This window comes from Oncorhynchus keta, chromosome 2, assembly GCF_023373465.1.
Source record: "Oncorhynchus keta strain PuntledgeMale-10-30-2019 chromosome 2, Oket_V2, whole genome shotgun sequence".
Lineage (NCBI taxonomy): Eukaryota > Metazoa > Chordata > Actinopteri > Salmoniformes > Salmonidae > Oncorhynchus > Oncorhynchus keta.
In genome coordinates, this window is record NC_068422.1 from 44,158,861 (window position 1) to 44,178,475 (window position 19,615).

General features: G+C 41.7%; 1 protein-coding gene across 3 annotated transcripts in view; it reads left to right on the plus strand.

Moving 5' to 3' along the window:
- Positions 1 to 19,615, plus strand: part of LOC118400949 (bone morphogenetic protein receptor type-1A-like) — a 62,334-nt gene that overhangs the window by 23,540 nt on the left and 19,179 nt on the right. For 2 of the 3 annotated variants that reach the window (XM_052477341.1, XM_035797995.2), the window contains one exon: positions 14,657 to 14,976. In XM_052477341.1, the coding sequence (XP_052333301.1) occupies positions 14,901 to 14,976 (76 nt within the window). In that variant the 5' untranslated portion in view covers positions 14,657 to 14,900. The remainder of the gene's footprint in view (positions 1 to 14,656; positions 14,977 to 19,615) is intronic. The other variant, XM_035798004.2, reaches the window with a different exon arrangement.

Sequence of the window (19,615 nt, forward strand, 5' to 3'; positions counted from 1 at the left end):
CTTGGGTTTCGAAGACCTTAGAAAGGCAGGGTAGAATAGATATAGGTCTTTAGCAGTTTGGGTCTAGAGTGTCTCCCCCTTTGAAGAGGGGGATGACCGCGGCAGCTTTCCAATCTATGTGAATCTCAGATGATACGAAGAGAGGTTGAACAGGCTAGTAATAGGGGTTGCAACAATTTCAGCAGATAATTTTAGAAAGAGAGGGTCCAGATTGTCTAGCCCGGCTGATATGTAGGGGTCCAGATTTTGCAGCTCTTTCAGAACATCAGCTTTCTAGATTTGGGTGAAGGAGAAATTGGGGGGCTTGGGTGAGTTGCTGCAGGGGGGAAATGCTTTTTGAAATGATCAATTATAGTGGATTTATCGGTGGTGACAGTGTTTCCTAGCAGTGCAGTGGGCAGCTGGGAGGAGGTGCTCTTATTCTCCATGGACTTTAGTGTCCCGGAACTTGTTTGAGATTGTGCAGCAGGATGCAAATTTCTGCTTGAAAAAGCTGGCCTTAAGAAAACTAACTGCCTGTGTATATTTGTTCCTAACTTCCCTGAAAAGTTGCATATCATGGGGGCTATTCGATGCTAATGCAGAACGCCGCAGGATGTTTTTATGCTGGTCAAGGGCAGTCAGGTCTGGAGAGAACCAAGGGCTATATCTGTTTCTGGTTCTACATTTTTTGAATGGGGCATGCTTATTTAAGATGGTGAGGAAGGCACTTTTAAAGAATAACCAGGCATCCTCTACTGACGGGACGTGGTCAATATCCTTCCAGGATACCCGGGCCTGGTCGATTAGGAAGGCCTGCTCACTGAAGTGTTTTAGGGAGCGTTTGACAGTGATGAGTGGTGGTCGTTTGACTGCAGACCCATTACGGATGCAGGCAATAAGGCGGTGATCGCTGAGATCTTGGTTGAAAACAGCAGAGGTGTATTTGGAGGGCAAGTAGGTTAGGATGATATCTATGAGGGTGCCCGTGTTTACGGATTTGGGGTTGTACCTGGTGGGTTCATTGATAATTTGTGTGAGATTGAGGGCATCAAGCTTAGATTGTAGGATGGCCGGGGTATTATGCATGTCACAGTTTAGGTCACCTAGTAGCACGAGCTCTGAAGATAGATGGGGGACAATCAATTCACATATGGTGTCCAGTGCACAGCTGGAGGCATAGGGTGGTCTATAGCAACCGGGAGAGACTTGTTTCTGGAAAGGTAGATTTTTAAAAATAGAAGCTCGAATTGTTTGGGTACAGAACTGGATAGTAAGACAGAACTCTGCAGGCTATCTCTGCAGTAGATTGCAACCCCTCCCCCTTTGGCAGTTCTGTCTTGTTGTAAAATGTTACAGTTAGGGATGGAAATTTCAGGGTTTGCGGTGGTCTTCCTAAGCCAGGATTCAGACATGGCTAGGACATCCAGGTTGGCAGAGTGTGCTAACAGAGGAGGAGTAGGATAAGGATACGGCAAAAGGCTATCAGAACTGGTCGTCTATTACGTTCAGAACAGAGCGTAAAAGGAGCCAGTTTCTAGGCGCAATATAATAGATTCAAGGCATAATGTACAGACAAAGGTATGGTAGGATGTGAGTACATTGGAGGTAAACCTAGGCATTGAGTAATAAGATAGATTTGGTCTCTAGAGATGTTTAAACCAGGTGATGTCACCGCATATGTGGGAGGTGGAACTAAATGGTGGGTTTAGGCATATTGAGCAGGGCTAGAGGCTCTACAGCAGGGGTGTCAAAGTCAAATGGACGGAGGGCCAAATAAAAAATTTAGCTACAAGCCGAGGGCCGGACTGTTCGAATGTTCATTGAACAATTTTTAAATGACGCATATAGTCTAGTGAACCTAATTGAACCTACTGAAAACCTAACAAATATATTCCAATATGATCAGATAAATAAAGCAATATTTTCTTATGGCTCTGTCAGTAATCTTTAATTTTCAACAGACACAAAAGACAAATTTCCTTTATATAAAAATCCCCATAACATGAACATTAAATGAAAGAAACCGGTATTCAAGGCACCATCAGTAGCCTATATTTTCTATTTTAGCAAAAGTGGGCTAAATTTACTTCAAAGAAAAAAACAATAATAGCAATTTTCTATCATCCACTCAACTGAAATATTTTAAAAATATAATTGGATTGAAATACAATAAAATAAAGTGCAAAAATCTATTAATCAAAAACAACACTTTGTTTAAGGAGAAGTAACATGCAGTGAAAACAAATATTAAACTTTAACTTTTAAACTTGAACTGAGTAAAAACTCTAAATATGTGATTGCACAGTAATGTTCACTTGTTTGAGGTTGAGGGTGATACTTGGTGGTGTCCCATCTTTTCCACAAGTTCATCAATGTTCGGGGTAAGGCTCTGAGCTGAGGAAATCCTCAGAATTGAGTGGAGGTGTTCAGCAGTAAGTCGACTTCTGTGTGATGTTTTGTTCAAGTTCATCAAAGAAAACAGTTGTTCACACAGGTATGTGCTGCCAAACATAGACAACGTTTGAGCAGCCTGGATGCGCAGCTGGGGCATTGTGTCGGGGAGGAAACGGGCGAACTCCGCAGCACCCACTGCCGCATATTTTGCCCTCAGTGCATCATTGCATTGGAGGTCAATCAACTCCATTTGGAGGTTTGGTGGTGAGCTTTCCACGTCAACAGCAAATGGGTTACCGAGCAGTTCCAACCTGCTTTTTTGTGCTTCAAAGTCAGCAAATCGGCGTCGAAAGTCAGCGGCAAGCATACCTATTTTATCAGCCAACTGTGCGCTCGGGAACGCACTGGTAGAGAGCTTCTCTTTCATGGTCTGGCAGCTGGGAAAGTGGCTCAAATTTTCTTTCCGCATCTGCGTCTCCCACAGAGTCAGTTTGGTTTTAAATGCCTTCACTGTACTGTACATATCAGAGATGACACGATCCCGACCCTGCAGCTGCAAGTTCATTGCATTCAGATGACTCGTAATGTCACACAGAAAAGCCATTTCACACAGAAACATTTCGTCTCGGAGTTGTGTTGTGTCTTTCCCTTTGCTGTCCAAGAACAGACAAATCTCCTCACGAAGCTCGAAACATCTTTGAAGCACCTTTCCCTGGCTTAGCCATCGCACCTCTGTGTGATAAGGCAAATCACCATGCTCCGTTTCTAACTCCGTCAGAAATGCCTTGAACTGGCGGTGATTCAAACCTTTGGCTCTGATAAAGTTAACTGTGCGCGTGATGATGCTCATTACATGCTCCATTTTCAAGGCTTTACCGCACAACGCTTCCTGGTGTATGATACAATGATAAGCTGTCAGCTCACCTGTCGCGTTTTCCTCTTGCATCTTTTCCCGTATCTTCGCCACCAGTCCGCTCCTGTGTCCACACATCGCAGGTGCTCCGTCGGTTGTCAAACCCACAAGTTTTTCCCAAGGCAGCTCCATCTCATTTACACATCTTGACACCTCTTCATACAAATCATGCCCCGTAGTTGTGCCATGCATAGGACGTAAAGCCAAAAACTCCTCTGTCACGCTTAGGCTGGAGTCCACTCCGCGGATGAAAATTGACAACTGGGCAATGTCAGAAATGTCGGTGCTCTCATCCACAGCCAAGGAATATGCAATGAAATCTTTTCCCTTTTTCACAAGCTGCTCTTTTAGATTGATGGACAACTGGTCTACTCTCTCGGCAATGGTGTTTCTGCTCAGACTCACATTTAAAAAGAGTTGCCTTTTTTCTGGGCAAACTTCGTCACAAACTTTAATCATGCAGTTTTTGATGAAATCCCCCTCCGTAAATGGCCGGGCTGATTTAGCGATCTCTTCTGCCAAAATAAAACTGGCCTTGACAGCAGCCTGGCCTTGTGATTTGGCTTTTTGAACAGAGCCTGTCGAGATTTGAGGCCTCGTTTTAATTCCTCTGCCTTTTGTAGCCTTTGTTCCATGTCCATATTCTTGTTTTTGTCCGCGTGTTTCGTTTCATAATGTCGTCTCAGATTATACTCTTTCAGTACCGCCACACTTTCTCCACACAGAAGACACACAGGTTTTCCAGCTACCTCCGTGAACAAATACTCCGACTCCCACCTTGTTTGAAACCCCGGTTCTCAGTGTCCACCTTCCGTTTTGCCATTTTTGATGGGTATCTGAAAGTTAATTTTACTGTGATGCTGACAACTGCTGTGCCAATAAATATTGAAATGAAGCAGCCTACTGCTCGGTGCGTCACCGTTGCATTGTGGGAAATGTAGTATTGGTGCGTGTAAAAGATCTGCGGGCTGCCGGCTTGCTGCGGTCTGCGGGCCGGTTCTAATAATAAATCAAGATCATCCCAGGGGCCGTAAAAACCTTCTCGCGGGCCGGATGTGGCCCGCGGGCCTTGACTCTGACATATGTGCTCTACAGTGAAATAATACTGTAAGCACTAACCAGAACAGTAATGGACATAGGCATATTGATATTAGGGAGAGGCATGCCTACCCAGGAGATCAATAGGGGTCCAGTGAGTGGTTGGGCTGGCTGGAGACACGGTGATTAAGACTACTTTAATAAAACTACTTTAGAAAAAACAGATCCACACTACATTGGGTGAGGCGGGTTGCAGGAGAGTATTTTGAAGTTTAGTTTTAGAAAAAAATATTATAAAGATATGCGAAGAAAGATATATAAAAATATATACAGTGAGGGGGGGGGTGTATTTGATCCCCTGCTGATTTTGTACGTTTGCCCATTGACAAAGAAATTATCAGTCTATAACTTTAATGGTAAAGATGTTATAACTTGATTTGCATTTTAATGAGGGTAATAAGTATTTGACCCCCTCTGCAAAACATGACCTAGTACTTGGTGGCAAAACCTTGGTTGGCAATCAGAGGTCAGACGTTTCTTGTAGTTGGCCACTAGGTTTACACACATCTCAGGAGGGATTTTGTCCCACTCCTCTTTGCAGATCTTCTCCAAGTCATTAAGGTTTCAAGGTTGACGTTTGGCAAATTGAACCTTCAGCTCCCTATACATACTTTCTATGGGATTAAGGTCTGGAGACTGGCTAGGCCACTCCAGGACCTTAATATGCTTCTTCTTGAGCCACTCCTTTGTTGCCTTGGTCGTGTGTTTTGGGTCATTGTCGTGCTGGAATACCCATCCACGACCCATTTTCAATGCCCTGGCTGAGGGAAAGGGGTTCTCACCCAAGATTTGACGGTACATGGCCCCGTCCATCATCTCTTTGATGCGGTGAAGTTGTCCTGTCCCCTTAGCAGAAAAACACCCCCAAAGCATAATGTTTCCATCTCCATGTTTGACGGTGGGGATGTTGTTCTTGGGGTCATAGGCAGCATTCCTCCTCCTCTAAACACGGTGAGTTGAGTTGATGCCAAAAAGCTTAATTTTGGTCTCATCTGACACCAAAATCTGACACTTTCACCCAGTTGTCCTCTGAATCGTTCAGATATTCATTGGCAAACTTCAGACGAGAGGTCGACCGATTTAATCGGAATGGCCGATTAATTAGGGCCGATTTCTATTCTTTATAACAATCGGAAATCAGTATTATTTATTTCTACCTTTTTATTTAACTTGGAAAGTCAGTTAAAGCTAAACACATGTTGAGTTCAGTTTGGTCAACAGTTGAACAAATGGATTTGTCTGTGGACTATGACATTGGTTTCTGATTTTAATTTTAGTTTTAAGTTTTTGTTTAAACATTTTCCTAGCCTATCTTTAGAGTTAAAAAGCCTCTGCAAGCTCCTTTTCATAAGTTCTGCACTCGTCACACTGACTGAAATGGGAATGGAAGGTGTGACGCGTCAGATCACAGTTGAGGCCTCTATCTTGTGGTGTACTTTAGACGCACACTCTCTTATTTCTCAATTCTTATGACATTGTGTACCTCTAGTGGTCCTCCCTAACCTAATTGATGTTATAATTTGTCATGTTTATGGTAGCAATGTATGTTTTATGACACATAGGTTAGGCAAAGTGTTTCCTTAGTGATAGTGTCATGATAAAACACTTACCCTACCTCACACACTCTGTTTGAGCAACATCGGTAGAGATGTTTGAACTATCTTTTTCGCTGTATCAGGTTTAAGGTGTAAACAGGTTCAAAAGTGCAGGTGTTATTTTGCCCTGCAAATTAACTTTTGTTTCTCCTACTCACAGAATTAAATCTCCCTACCAATAGGGACTCACGCACTGTCTTCTGAAATTTGTCAATGAGGAAGGGAGAGATGCTGGAGAGTGTGGAGAAGGGAAATGAGGAAGAGGATGAAGAGTACGTCATGGATAAGGAGGGAAAGGCGGCAGCTCAGTGTGGATGGGTATTCTTATGCTAATCCACTCCCTGGATGAGGTGCAAAGCAGCCAAGCAAACAATGGCAGTGGAGCCAGAAAGTCTGCCCTGCAGTCTAAGCAGGCCTTGAAAGGCATGTGGGCAGGGCGCTGACACTGGGAGAAGGCTGCCTGCAGCACGGAGAGGGCTGCCTGCATGGAGGGGCCCCAGGAGAGGCCAGGGATCTGGGCCAAGGTAGTGTGAGCTAGAGAGAGTGTAAGAGCAGGAGCATGGGGGGGGGGGGACAAATGACATGGCAGCAGGGCTGTAGTGAAGAGCTCTTTCCAAGGCTGTGAGAGGGATGTAGCAAGAGTGGTTAGTTGTACCTAAGTGTTTCTCATTTACACCCCCTTGTCTCTGTTGTCCATTCACCAGGCCCATATTGCTCAAGTCTCTTATCTTATTACCCTCCACTAAATCGCCGAATATTAGTCAATTTATTTTTCAAGCTTAGGAGATGGAAAGTAAGCATTGAAGTCAACCAGGCCGCTTTGTTTTCATTTAGATTGCTGTCTTCCAGAATGGGAAGTGCAGATGCATTAAGGTTGGTTATTGATGTCTGGTCTCCCGTGCAGCTTTCCAGAGGAGGAAGCGGAGAGGCATTAGAGTTGGATTATTGATGTCTGCGACCCCACCCCCAAGCACAGAGGAGGCATGCAGCTCCAGGCTCATTTTACAGAGCTATTACTATATGAGGAAGTGGGGGTGCAGCATCTGTTGTTTCTATACCAGGTCTCAGTTCGAGTGGATTCATTCATATGCTGACATGAAAGAGAATCCTGAGATTGTTGTTTGTAAAGTTGTATACATTTGGCAAAGGGTTGGACAAGATCCTTCCGGACTCTGGCCCTACCATACGGCCATGTTCAGCTTTAAGGGATTGTTCAGTCGGAAATTCAAAATGTGTCAGTGAGTTTCATACTTTGGGAGTGCACTATCACTTCAAATTCACCTCATGTTAAGACAGTTTCTAGATGTGCTAGTTCTTGTCCTGAGAATAAGCACCGTGCGGTGTTCTGGAATGACGGCAATTTCTTTATCATTTCCATCAGAGGATTTCCACATTTACTAGACTTTTCGCAAAAATACTCTCGGCTACATAATGGAATGTAAACTAGCGTACTTGTAACATCTCGACCGCAACCTCCGGAGCGCAGGACACTCACTTGACAGTTGCTCCCATCTAAACAAGGCAGTGTAAACATAAATGTCTTGTTGAGCCAACACTCTTACAGTACAAATTGTAATAGCATAGCAATGTTCTTGAAACGGCTGAAATGTACAGACATTTTCCTCTTTTTTTATAACCGGTTTTATTGAGTTTTTACCTGAAATTGTTGTAACAGCCAGTTACGTTCTGAAATTGTCATCGTAGCTTTAAATCTCAACAGTATTTTTTGTTTGCTTGACTGCACTGAGCTGCCACCGAGATCCAGGCAAGAAGCAATTCCCCATTGAATTATCAACGTTTTAAGTCGCAATTTGCTTTTACCTCATGACTTCCATGATATTGATAAAGTTAAGCCTGGTTTATTCTAAGGTAACTTTAATACTGTAGCTAGTGTAGCATAAAACTTCAATTATTCAGCCTCAAATATGCGCCAGTCCCTCTTAATAGCCATGCAATTGCACACATTTCAGCAAATAAACACCTATTTCAAATAAACGGTGGGTCTAAAGTAATTGTTTGAGGTTACCATGATTTTGTTTTGAGGTTTCATGTTTGATTTGTTAAATAAAGAAATTCAGTAATGGCAATCATCTGTTTTTATTGCCAGAAAGAAACTGCTAGCCATTGGCTGCTAACAGCTGAGAACTGCTATGTAACGGACAAACACAAAAACAGTCAACTTCGGACCGCTAGAAATCGTCAAAGAACTGATGAAAATGCACAGTCAGAGGAGAATAATTATTGTCAAGGGAAAGTGTTTTGTTGAAATAGAGACATACCAAGACAAAATAAATTTGACCTGGTGTAAAAATGATAACACAGTGCAGGAAATTAAGAATCTTACTAAAATGCTGGAATTAAACAATGGAGGAAATGGACGCCTGGCTCAAATAGAAGCCTGTCTCTAATATTAGAGACAATATTAGCTTATTTAAGCACCTGTTGTGTTCAGTGATTTAAGCAATTCTTTTCTGAGGTGTTTATTTGAAATTTTACAGTAATCCTAATTGTGCCTATCTAGCAATGGTATAGCTAAACATGACCAGGTATTTTGTTGAGCGAGCTAGCTCGCTTGCTAACCTTACCTAACTGTGTAGCCTATATTATATGAATGACACTGTATGATAATGTTACTGTACATGTTATATTTGTTTGGGAGGGGTAAACGCTCAATATTGATATGCTAACATTACTTGATCATGAACAATGTTACTGAGCTAGTAAACTGTGTATTATCAAATTTTATTGGTCACATACACATGTTTAGCAGATGTTATAGCGAGTGTAGCGAAATGCTTGTGCTTCTATTTCCGAAAGTGCAGTAATATCTAACGAGTAATATCTAACAATTTTCATAAAAAATACCTAATACACACAAATCTAAGGAAAGGAATAAGAATACAAGGATGAGCAATTCAGAGCAGCATAGGCTAAGATGCAATAGATAGAATTGAATACAGTATATACAGTTGAAGTCGGAAGTTTACATACACTCAGTGTTCCACAATTTCTGACATTTAATCAGAGTAAAATTTCCCTGTCTTAGGTCAGTTAGGATCACAACTTTATTTTAAGAATGTGAAATGTCAGAATAATAGCAGAGAAATATTTATTTCAGCTTTTATTTCTTTCATCACATTCCCAGTGGGTCAGAAGTTTACATATACTCAATTAGTATTTGGTAGTATTGCTTTTAAATTGTTTTAACTTTGGTAAAATGTTTCGGGTAGCCTTCCACAAGCTTCCCACAATAAGTTGGGTGAATTTTGACCCATTCCTCCTGTCAGAGCTGGTGTAACTGAGTCAGATTTGTAGGCCTCCTTGCTCGCACAGCCTTTTCAGTTCTGCCCACCACTTTTCTATAGGATTGAGGTTAGGTCTTTGACGGTCACTCCAATACCTTGACTTTGTTGTCCTTCAGCCATTTTACCACAACTTTGGAAGTATGCTTGGGGTCGTTGTCCATTTGGAAGACACATTTGCGACCAAGCTTTAACTTCCTGTCTTGAGATGTTGCTTCAATATATCCATGTAATTTTTTCCCTCATGATGCCATCTATTTTGTGAAGTGCACCAGTCCCTCCTGCAGCAAAGCACCCCCACAACATGATGCTGCCACCCCTGTGCTTCATGGTTGGGATGGTGTTCATCGGCTTGCAAGCATCCCCCTTTTAGGAAAAGGAGGACCAAACATAACAATGGTCATTATGGCCAAACAGTTATATTTTTATTTCAACAGCCAGAAGTATGATCTTTGTCCCCATGTGCAGTTGCAAACTGAAGTCTGGATTTTTTTGGCGGTTTTGAAGCAGTGGCTTCTTCCTTGCTGAGTGGCCTTTCAGGTTATGTCGATATAGGACTCGTTTTACTGTGGATATAGATACTTTGTTCCTGTTTCCTCCAGCATCTTCACACGGTCCTTTGCTGTTGTTCTGGGATTGATTTACACTTTTTCGTACCAAAGTATGCGCATCTCTACGAGACAGAACGCATCTCCTTTCTGAGCGGTATGACTGCTGCGCTGTCCCATGGTGTTTATACTTGTGTACTATTGTTTGTACAGATGAACGTGGTACCTTCAGGCGTTTGGAACTTGCTCCCAAGGATGAACCAGACTTGTGGAGGTCTACAATTATTTTTTTGAAGTCTTGGCTGATTTCTTTTGATTTTCCCATGATGTCAAGCAAAGGTAGGCCTTGAAATACATCCACAGGTCCACTTCCAATTGACTTAGGCTAATTGACATCATTTATCAGAAGCTTCTAAAGCCATTTTCTGGAATTGTCAAGCTTTTTAAAGGCACAGTCAACTTAGTGTATGTAAACTTCTGACCCAGCGGAATTGTGATAGAGTGAAATAATCTGTCTGTAAACAACTGTTGGAAAAATGACTTGTCATGCACAAAGTCGATGTCCTAACCTAACCGACTTGCCAAAACTATCATTTTTTATCAATACATTTGTGGAGTGGTTGAAAACACATTTTAAAGACTCCAATCTAAGTGTACGTAAACTTCTGACTTCAACTGTACACACGAGATAAGTAATGCAAGATATGTAAATGTTATTATAGTGGCCAATGATTTCAAGTCTGTATGTAGGCAGCAGCCTCTGTGCTAGTGATGGCTATTTAACAGTCTGATGGCCTTGAGATAGAAGCTGTTTTTCTGTCTCTCGGTCCCAGCTTTGATGCACCTTTACTGACCTCGCCTTCTGGATGATAGCGGGGTGAACAGGCAATGGCTCGGGTGGTGGTTGTCCTTGATGAGCTAGATTAGTGTGTATGGACAAGAAAATAAAACATTTAATTGTCTGCAAATGCTTGTGGTTTGTTTCATTATTCAATATTGTAATGTGTTTTTAGAGGAAACGGTGCTTAGTGGCTAACATGATATTTATGGTAAATTTTAGCTGCTGACCAAGAATGTTGCGTTTACCAGCCACAACTTATGGTAAGGCAAGGATGTAGTGTGAATTGGAAAGTAAAAAAATCTCTTTTGCCCCTCTGTTCCTCAGACTGGCCTTCATCTCTCATTGTTGGAATAGGGCCATTGTTGTCTCTGACCTAATGGAGTGATCCTTATCAGTTCACGTCAGTCTCCAGAAGGGATTTAAAGACCTATTAGGAGCATTTTCAAAATGTTGTCCAGCCTGTAGCCGCTCCTTGGATTTCCAGCCCGTTGGATTTCCTGGCATTCATTGAGTGGTGCGACCCAGAATTCCTTTCCCAAGGAGTTGGCCATCATGGTTTTGGTGTAAGGGTTATTATTCTATGCAGGTGGCACCACCATCACATGACAATGTCCCTTTCATCATCTATGGGAATGGAGTGAGCACAGGGCTAGCTCTCCCAAAAAGGTAGAAGACAATGGTGACGCAATCTTCCAACTACCTATAGGTCTGCACGTTTCAGTAGCTCTTGGTAGTAGTGTTTCTTTAGGGGAAGGTGCTTTACCTGGATGGCCACAATTGAGGTGTGAGGGTAAAATAAGTAATACCAGGTAAACATATGCTGTGTTAATTATGATTCACCACATCAACCCAGACTCGAGTGCTCTCACCCAGACAAAAGGGGATTTGTTTTGTACTGATAGTCTGCTAGCTCTGCCTCTGACAAGTCACAACAAGACCTTGCTGAGTCCTGAGCCATGTATAAGAGTACAGGTGGTACTGGCCTAGGACGTCTGTACTCTTGCAGGGAAAGTTACCTGACAGCATCATCCAAGACTACAGGACAACAAACTCTTCAGCCTCCCAAGCCCACTCTTTTAGTACCTCAATGTTACTCATTCTCCTTTGATTGTAGATGCTTTTTAAAATATTTATTTATTTATTTTTTACTTGTTGCCTGTCTTAAAGACCATGTTTCTTTTTTGTTTTACAACCAAATCTCTATTTTTGATGGAAACTGCATGTTATAGAAGGGTCCAGGCACCTTTTTTGTGATTTCAAATGTTTTTTGAAAATGACCCCAAGCAGCAAATCACTTTTTCCGTTCTCATTGTGTAGTATGGGGACCCTGAAAACACGAACAAAGTCTCCAAAAACACCCAAATATGGTGACGCAAGTTTTTAGATGTTGTACACATTAAATAGTCATTCTGAACTTTATCCGCAAAGTTATATTCAATTTGGTTGCGACTCGAGTGATATCTCTCTCTGTCCATTTTATTTTTAACTGCCAAATTTAAAATAAATACTTGAGTAAACAAGGGATACAAAGTACATTGAAAGCATAGGGTGCTTCCACAGGAAGTTCCAGACACGTAGAATCTATGCCAAGGCGCATTGAAGCTGTTCCGGCGGCTCGTGTTGGCCCAACGCCCTATTAAGATGCTTTATGTTGGTGTTGCCTTTATTTTGGCAGTTATATGTAGCAGCAGGCTACAAGAATAATGGAACAGCTGGATAGGGGAAACGTTTCAAGTCGCACAATAGGGAATATAACATTGTAGCTGAAGTTCGGTTATGACAATTTCATGTCTGCAACATCTAAACACCTGTGTCACTATACTGAGAGCTTTGCTGTTTCTGAAAGGACGCATTTGGGCGTTTTTGGCACCTTTGTTCAGGTTTTTCAGTGCCCCCGTACTACACACTGAGGTAGAGGAATTGATTTGCTGTTTTGGGTAAGTTTCTCAAACATGTGAACTGACAAAAAAGTTGTCTGGACCATTCTATAAAATGCCATATTCATACCAAAGTATCTTATTTAACTGTAGTCTATTCCCTTGTTGATTTACTAGTCAGTTTTCCTCTGTTTGTTGGCTTGTGTTAATCTTAGAGAAAAGCTGCCAGCTACTCTAGTTTCCAGCTGCTGTTTTTGAATGGGTAACTGATAGTGCGTCTCCATGTCAATCAGCAGCCCCAGCTGTTGTGTGTGTGTGTGCCCTGTTCATCTCTTGTTTGGGAAGGGAAGTGTACGTGTCAAGGGTGATGGGGACAGCTTCCTGGCTTGGGGGCTCACAACAGGCCTTTCCCCTGCATGCCTCATCTTGCCTCCACCTGATAGGGGTAGCAACTCCTCTCTCAGGGCTGAGATTGTTTGTTTTATAACTGCATTGCAGTGTTTTGTCGTTTGGGCTAATGCAATGTGTTTGCTTATACATTTTATTAGGCCCTTGATTTCTCTCAGTATTGGTCTGCACACCGGTTATTGAAAGAATTGTAAAACGCTTAGTTACTCGAAGAGATACGAACTGCTTGCTACAGTTGTCATCCTGACCATCATCCCTTAACAGTTGTTCCTTCTCCCTTTTATTCCATTCTATCTATCCCACTCGATCCCTCACGTAATGAGCGCACACACAGAGAGCACACACCTTGGTTGGCTCTCTTGTCCCCCAGCCTCGAGGAGCCCTTCTTTGTTCCCTCATTACCCAGTCAGGGATGTGTGAAAAGTGGAGCACAGGTCGGGGCTCTTTGTCCCCCTCGGGCAAATCAAAAGTGACAGACACCGGCCCGCTCCGCCGCTAATTTGTCCCCCCCTTCGAATGGCCCCTTCTCAGCGCCGCTAATTGCAGCGAGACGCACATGCCTACAAGGGAACAGACACATCTCGTTATTAACGCTGGGCGAGGCCAACACGGGTAATTGCGGAACATCCTTCAACAAATAATTTGGGAATGTTTAGCCATTCAAGAGTAGCGCCAGCCTGACCGGGATTTGCGAGGTCAAGCCTGCAAGAAACAAGAGGGCAAAGATGGACAGCACACACACTAATGGAAGGAAAACAAAAAGGGGAGAATGGATGAACAAGTGAAGTTTTGGGTTCTTGAGGGTTATCGTCCAAGGCTGGTTGTCACCCCACATGTTCGTTAGAGGTTAGAGCGACCGAGAGCCCTGCCTTGCCCCATTGGCATTGTCTTCCTCTGATCAACCAAGCGTACGGTTAGGAGTCAGCAGGGTCACACATCAGCCTCAGACCCTTCTCACCATTTACCCCTCCCCAGCACCCTCTGCATCAGACATACGATGCCATGATTTGAATCGCATCGGAAGCAATCTGCTTAGTTAAAAGAGAGGACAGCTAGGTACTTTTTCCATAATAGCTATTATTTGCATCAAATATGTGGCTTTTCTGTCTTCTGTTTGTGGCCAAAGGAGCTGATATGTAATCGGTTGGGAAGTCGCTGCTGCATAATTCTGTTCTGGCACGGTAACCCGTCTTTAGATTAAATAAGATGTGCTCTGTATCTCCCTTATTTGATTAGTCTGCCATTTTGTCCTTTTTAAACTCTGCTTTTACTTGACTGGGAGGATTGGAGGCTTGAAAGTCTCCAGTGGAAAATCCATTTGTTGGTTGGGAGTAATGTTACCCTCTTTTCATGCTGTCGCTCTTCTCAGTGCGGTTTGAGAGGAGCAATGATGCCCCCACTGACCATTATTCTCTATCCACCGCAGTCCTGTATGTTTCCTCCCGAGTTGTGCTAAATTGCTCAGCAAATCTGATAACTTGCAGCCGAGGGCTCACAGACAAATAGTGGTCGGTTGTCGGTGTCAAACCCGCTGCCCTCTCTAAACTTGATCATGACATTGCTGTGAGGGCATGCCACTCTCTGCAGTGACACGCGTGAGGAAAACCAGCCTATAAAATGATGATCAAGTGTTCTAGAATTGTGTGATTACACTGTACTTCCTATAACAATATTTTCCTTTTCTCTCTGATTTTCCAGGGTTTTGGTCCGAGGGAGCTTGTGAGAAAGAAGATTTGAATTTTTTTTTTTTTTTTGCCATCGTACCCATACATATTCACCCGTACCTCCACTCCCCCCTAACGGGGGAAAACTACTCTGCACCTCTTCGACCTGTGCTGAACCAGGAAGGGACAGGACTAGGCCCACCATCAGCCTACAGAGGTGACCAACAAGCTCCCACAGAGAGCAGTCCAGCCCAGTCTCCACAAGTCACTGTGCCAGGATGACAGGGTTGCCCTCTTACATTTCCACGGTGGGATTCTGCATCCTACTGGTGATCAGAGCTGAAGGTATTCAAAGTAAGACTGGCTCCTCTGTTATTATAGTCCTCTGTTGTCCCACTGCACCCAAACTCACACTGTGCCTCCCACTCTCTTTAGTTGGATGGCCACTCTAATACAGAGCGATTTAACTATATTCTTAAAGGGTGTAAAAAAAAACTATAAAAAAACATGTAAATGGTGAATTGCATAGGTGCCAGACATTTTCTACATGTGATTATTCTTCAGTAGAAATGTATAAAAAAAGGCAACGCGCACACACCAGTAAAGCACTTTTCTTAAAATTAAATGTTGCAAAAATGAATTAGGAAAGAATCGGAGGGCGCTCAACCAACGTGAGTCGAGGTGCAACCCAAATATGTATATGTGAGACTATTAATTTCAAAACAGCTATTTAAAAGCTTCATTAACCTCTTGCAGCTCCCCCCTACTTTGTGCAATTTCCGCCTGAAGACACCCAAATCTAACAGCCTGTGGCTCAGGCACAGAACCAAGGATATGCATATTCTTGGTACCATTTGAAAGAAAACACTCTGAAGTTTGTTTAAATGTGAATTGAATGTAGGAGAATAACACACAATAGATCTGGTTTAGATAAAACAATGGAAAAAAATATACGTATTTTATTTTTGTATCATCTTTAAAATTAACAAGATAAAACAAACATTCAGATAGGATGATGGGGACCATTTCAGTGAGAAATATAAGAGGGCAACAGTACTTGTGCAAAGTTTCAGAATGATAACTTCCAAAATGAGTGTGCTACATGGCATTTATTATGAAGTCACCCAGGTGTCCCACACAAGTCGCCCAAATGTAGGTATACATTTTGAAACAAATAACTATATATAAAATACCAAAATGGTATTCTAACACACCCAAAAATAAATGAAAAAAATAATAATAAAATGAAAACATAATAATTATTGATTCAAAAATATGAGGGGGAAAAAAATATATATATATATATATATATTTATTTATTTTTCTTTTTTCTCACATGGGGTAACTATTTACACACTTTAAATATTTGGAAGACCCTCAGTCCTCTATCACATCTATTTATATAGCCCCAGCCTAAAACCCCAAACAGCAAGCAATGCAGGTGTAGAAGCACAGTGTCTAGGAAAAACTCCCTAGAGAGGCAAAAACCTAGGAAGAAACCTAGAGAGGAACCAGGCTATGAGGGGTGGCCAGTCCTTATCTGGCTGTGCCGGGTGGAGATCAGTGGTTGTAGAGGGTGCAACAGGACAGCACCTCGAGTAAAAATGAACAGTTTAGGGTTCCATAGCCGCAGGCAGAACAGTTGAAACTGGAACAGCGGCAAGGCCAGGTGGACTGGGGACAGCAAGGAGTCATCATGCCAGGTAGTCCTGACGCATGGTCCTAGGGCTCAGGTCCTCCGAGAGAGAGAGAAAGAGAGAATTAGAGAGAGCATACTTAAATTCACACAGGACACCGGATAAGACTCTCATTCGGAGTCAGTGTCACTGTGAAAGAAAATGTTCAGTTAGAATAGTTTCACATATGAGCCCTGTATCAACAGGTATAATAAACAGATATATATATATAGAGAGAGAGTTGAAGGTTGAATATATTATTATTGCCTGCTAGATCTACTGTCTCTTTTATATTATGACATTTCAGCTAGATCTACTGTCTCTATTATGACAGACCAGCTAGATCTACTGTCTTTATTATATTACAACAGACCAGCTGTATCTACTGTCTCCATTTCACTTTGGCCAATGGTGTGGTCCTGCCCTCTCCTCAACAGCCTCAAATAGGCTATTTCATGTGGGTTGGGGTGGGGCGGCATACACGCGCATCTCACATTTCATGACATTAACTCCTTGCGTCGAGCCATCCCGGATCCGGGATCGTGAATACAGCCTCAAGCTCATTACCATAATGCAACGTTAACTATTCATGAAAATCGCAAATGAAATGAAATAAATATGCTAGCTCTCAAGCTTAGCTTTTTGTTAACAACACTGTCATCTCAGATTTTCAAAAATATGCTTCTCAACCATAGCAAAACAAGCATTTGTGTAACATCATTTAGCGTTCGCATAGCATTTAGCGTTAGCATTCAGCAGGCAACATTTTCACAAAAACCAGAAAACCATTCAAATAAAATAATTTACCTTTTGAAGAACTTCTGATGTTTTCAATGAGGAGACTCTGTTAGATAGCAAATGTTCAGTTTTTCCTGAAAGATTATTTGTTTTGTTTAGGAGAAATCGCTTCATTTTGTGCGTCACGTTTAGCTAAGAAAAAAACCTGTATCCAGGATTGTGTAAATCTATCCGCAAGCTCATTAGCATAACAGAACGTTAACTATTCATGAAAATCGCAAATAAAATGAAATCAATATGCTAGCTCTCAAGCTTAGCCTTTTGTTAACAACACTGTCATCTCAGATTTTCAAAAATATGCTTCTCAACCATAGCAAAACAAGCATTTGTGTAACAGTATTGATAGCTAGCGTTAGCATTTAGCGTTAGCATTCAGCAGGCAACATTTTCACAAAAAAACAGAAAACAAAATCATTTACCTTTGAAGAACTTCGGATGTTTTCAATGAGGAGACTCTCAGTTAGATAGCAAATGTCCAGTTTTTCCTGAAAGATTTTTTTGTGCAGGAGAAATCGGTCCGTTTTCTGCGTCATGTTTGGCTACCAAAAAAACGAAAATTCATTCGTCAAAACACCAAACTTTTTTCCAAATTAACTCCATAATATCGACTGAAACATGGTAAACATTGTTTAGAATCAATCCTCAACGTGTTTTTCACATCTCTTCGATGATGTATCGTTCGTGGAAGTGTGCGGTCTCCTCTGAATCTCAATGGAAAATGCCTCCAGTTGAAGATTACGCACCAATTTAGACAAAGGACACGGGGTGGACCCCTGGCAAATGTAGTCTCTTATGGCCAATCTTCCAATGATATGCCTACAAATACGTCACAATGCTGCAGACACCTTGGGCAAACAGCAGAAAGCTTAGGCTCGTTCATGGCACATTCACAGCCATATAAGGAGACAATGGAAAACAGAGCCTCAAAAATTTGGCTAATTTCCTGTTTGAGGTTTCATCTTGGTTTCGCCTGTAGTATGAGTTCTGTGGCACTCACAGATAATATCTTTGCAGTTTTGGAAACGTCCGTTTTTTTCTTTCCAAAGCTGCCAATTATATGCATATTCAAGCAACTTTTCGTGACAAAATATAGCACTTAAAACGGGCACATTTTTTTTATCCAATAATGAAATACTGCCCCTAGAGTCTCAAGAGGTTAAATGTTTATATATTGCTTCTAAAATAAATAAAAAATCACAAATAATATTTTATATTATTAATTTCAAACAAGGGCATTAGCATGATAAGAACTTACCAGTCCAAAACGATGTCCTCTCCTGTTCAAAAAATATTCCTCTACAATCGCTCAATGAAGCGTCCTACAACCATCTCTGTCTCACCTTCCCAATCAATTTATTCTAAGGTTGTGTGTACATCTGTATATCTAGACTTGACTTAGTCGCCATAATGATTGATATATAAACAGCTGAATCTGCGCGTTCACCAAACAATGCAATGCGTAATGTGTTTCTCCTTCCGGTATGAAAATGCAATAGCGCATGACTCTCTTTACGCTGGAGCTTACTACATGGGTTGGTCTTGCAACACATAAACATGGCGTATTGCTGTTTAGCTCAGCTCATTGGCTATCTACCCAGCTAGATTTCAAGACGATCAGTGGTCATTGGGTTAAAAGACAGTCAATCAACGAAACAGCGGGCAAATCATTGGTGCACAATGATGTCATTACTTGTTGTCTTCAAATCGGTTTCTTTCAGTCAATACGTCCCGCGAAATGGGCCATCAAGTTTGATTGTGTTAGAAACAAACCAGTTGATTGCAGTGAAACCAAACATGACTGGAGAAGTCACGTTCTGTGTGGGTGATTTACCTGGAATGTGTCGTCAAATGGAATGAGACGGAATTCACTACACAAGCGGTTCACAAAATGTTTTGTGTTAGGCTATAAAAACGGATTTTATCAAACAAAATATCATGCATTGTGTAACAATGAGCATTGGAATTGCAAACAGACGAAGATCGTCAAAGTTAAACGATTTATTTTATTGCAGTTTGTGATTTTGTTGCGCCTGTGCTGGTTGAAATAGTTGTTTTTTATGGGGCTCTATCCTCAGATAATCGCATCGTATTCTTTCGCAGTAAATCCTTTTTTGAATCTGACAACGCAGTTGGATTAGCAAGATTCTAGGCTTTCGATACAGGTGAGACACTTGTATTTTCACGAATGTTTAATATGACTATTTATGTAGCGACCACCGTATGTTGTGGAATTTCAGCCAGCTAGCGCAGAGAGGTTGGTTAAAAGTAATTTGTCATTTTAAATTAATCTGAAAACGAATCATCTAAATAAATAATGAAAAGATATGTCAAATCGGGTAATGCCAAATTCCAGTCTGAAGGAAGTATGCTTTTGAATTCAATAAAAAAAATTGTTCCACTTTCTTCTAACCAGTCCTTCCTCAGAGAGGAAAACAGAAGGGACGTACGTGTTGGGTCATAATCTTTTGTAGTTTAAACCGTTCAAACACTAGAGACAAATTGAAATTATGAAAAAAATT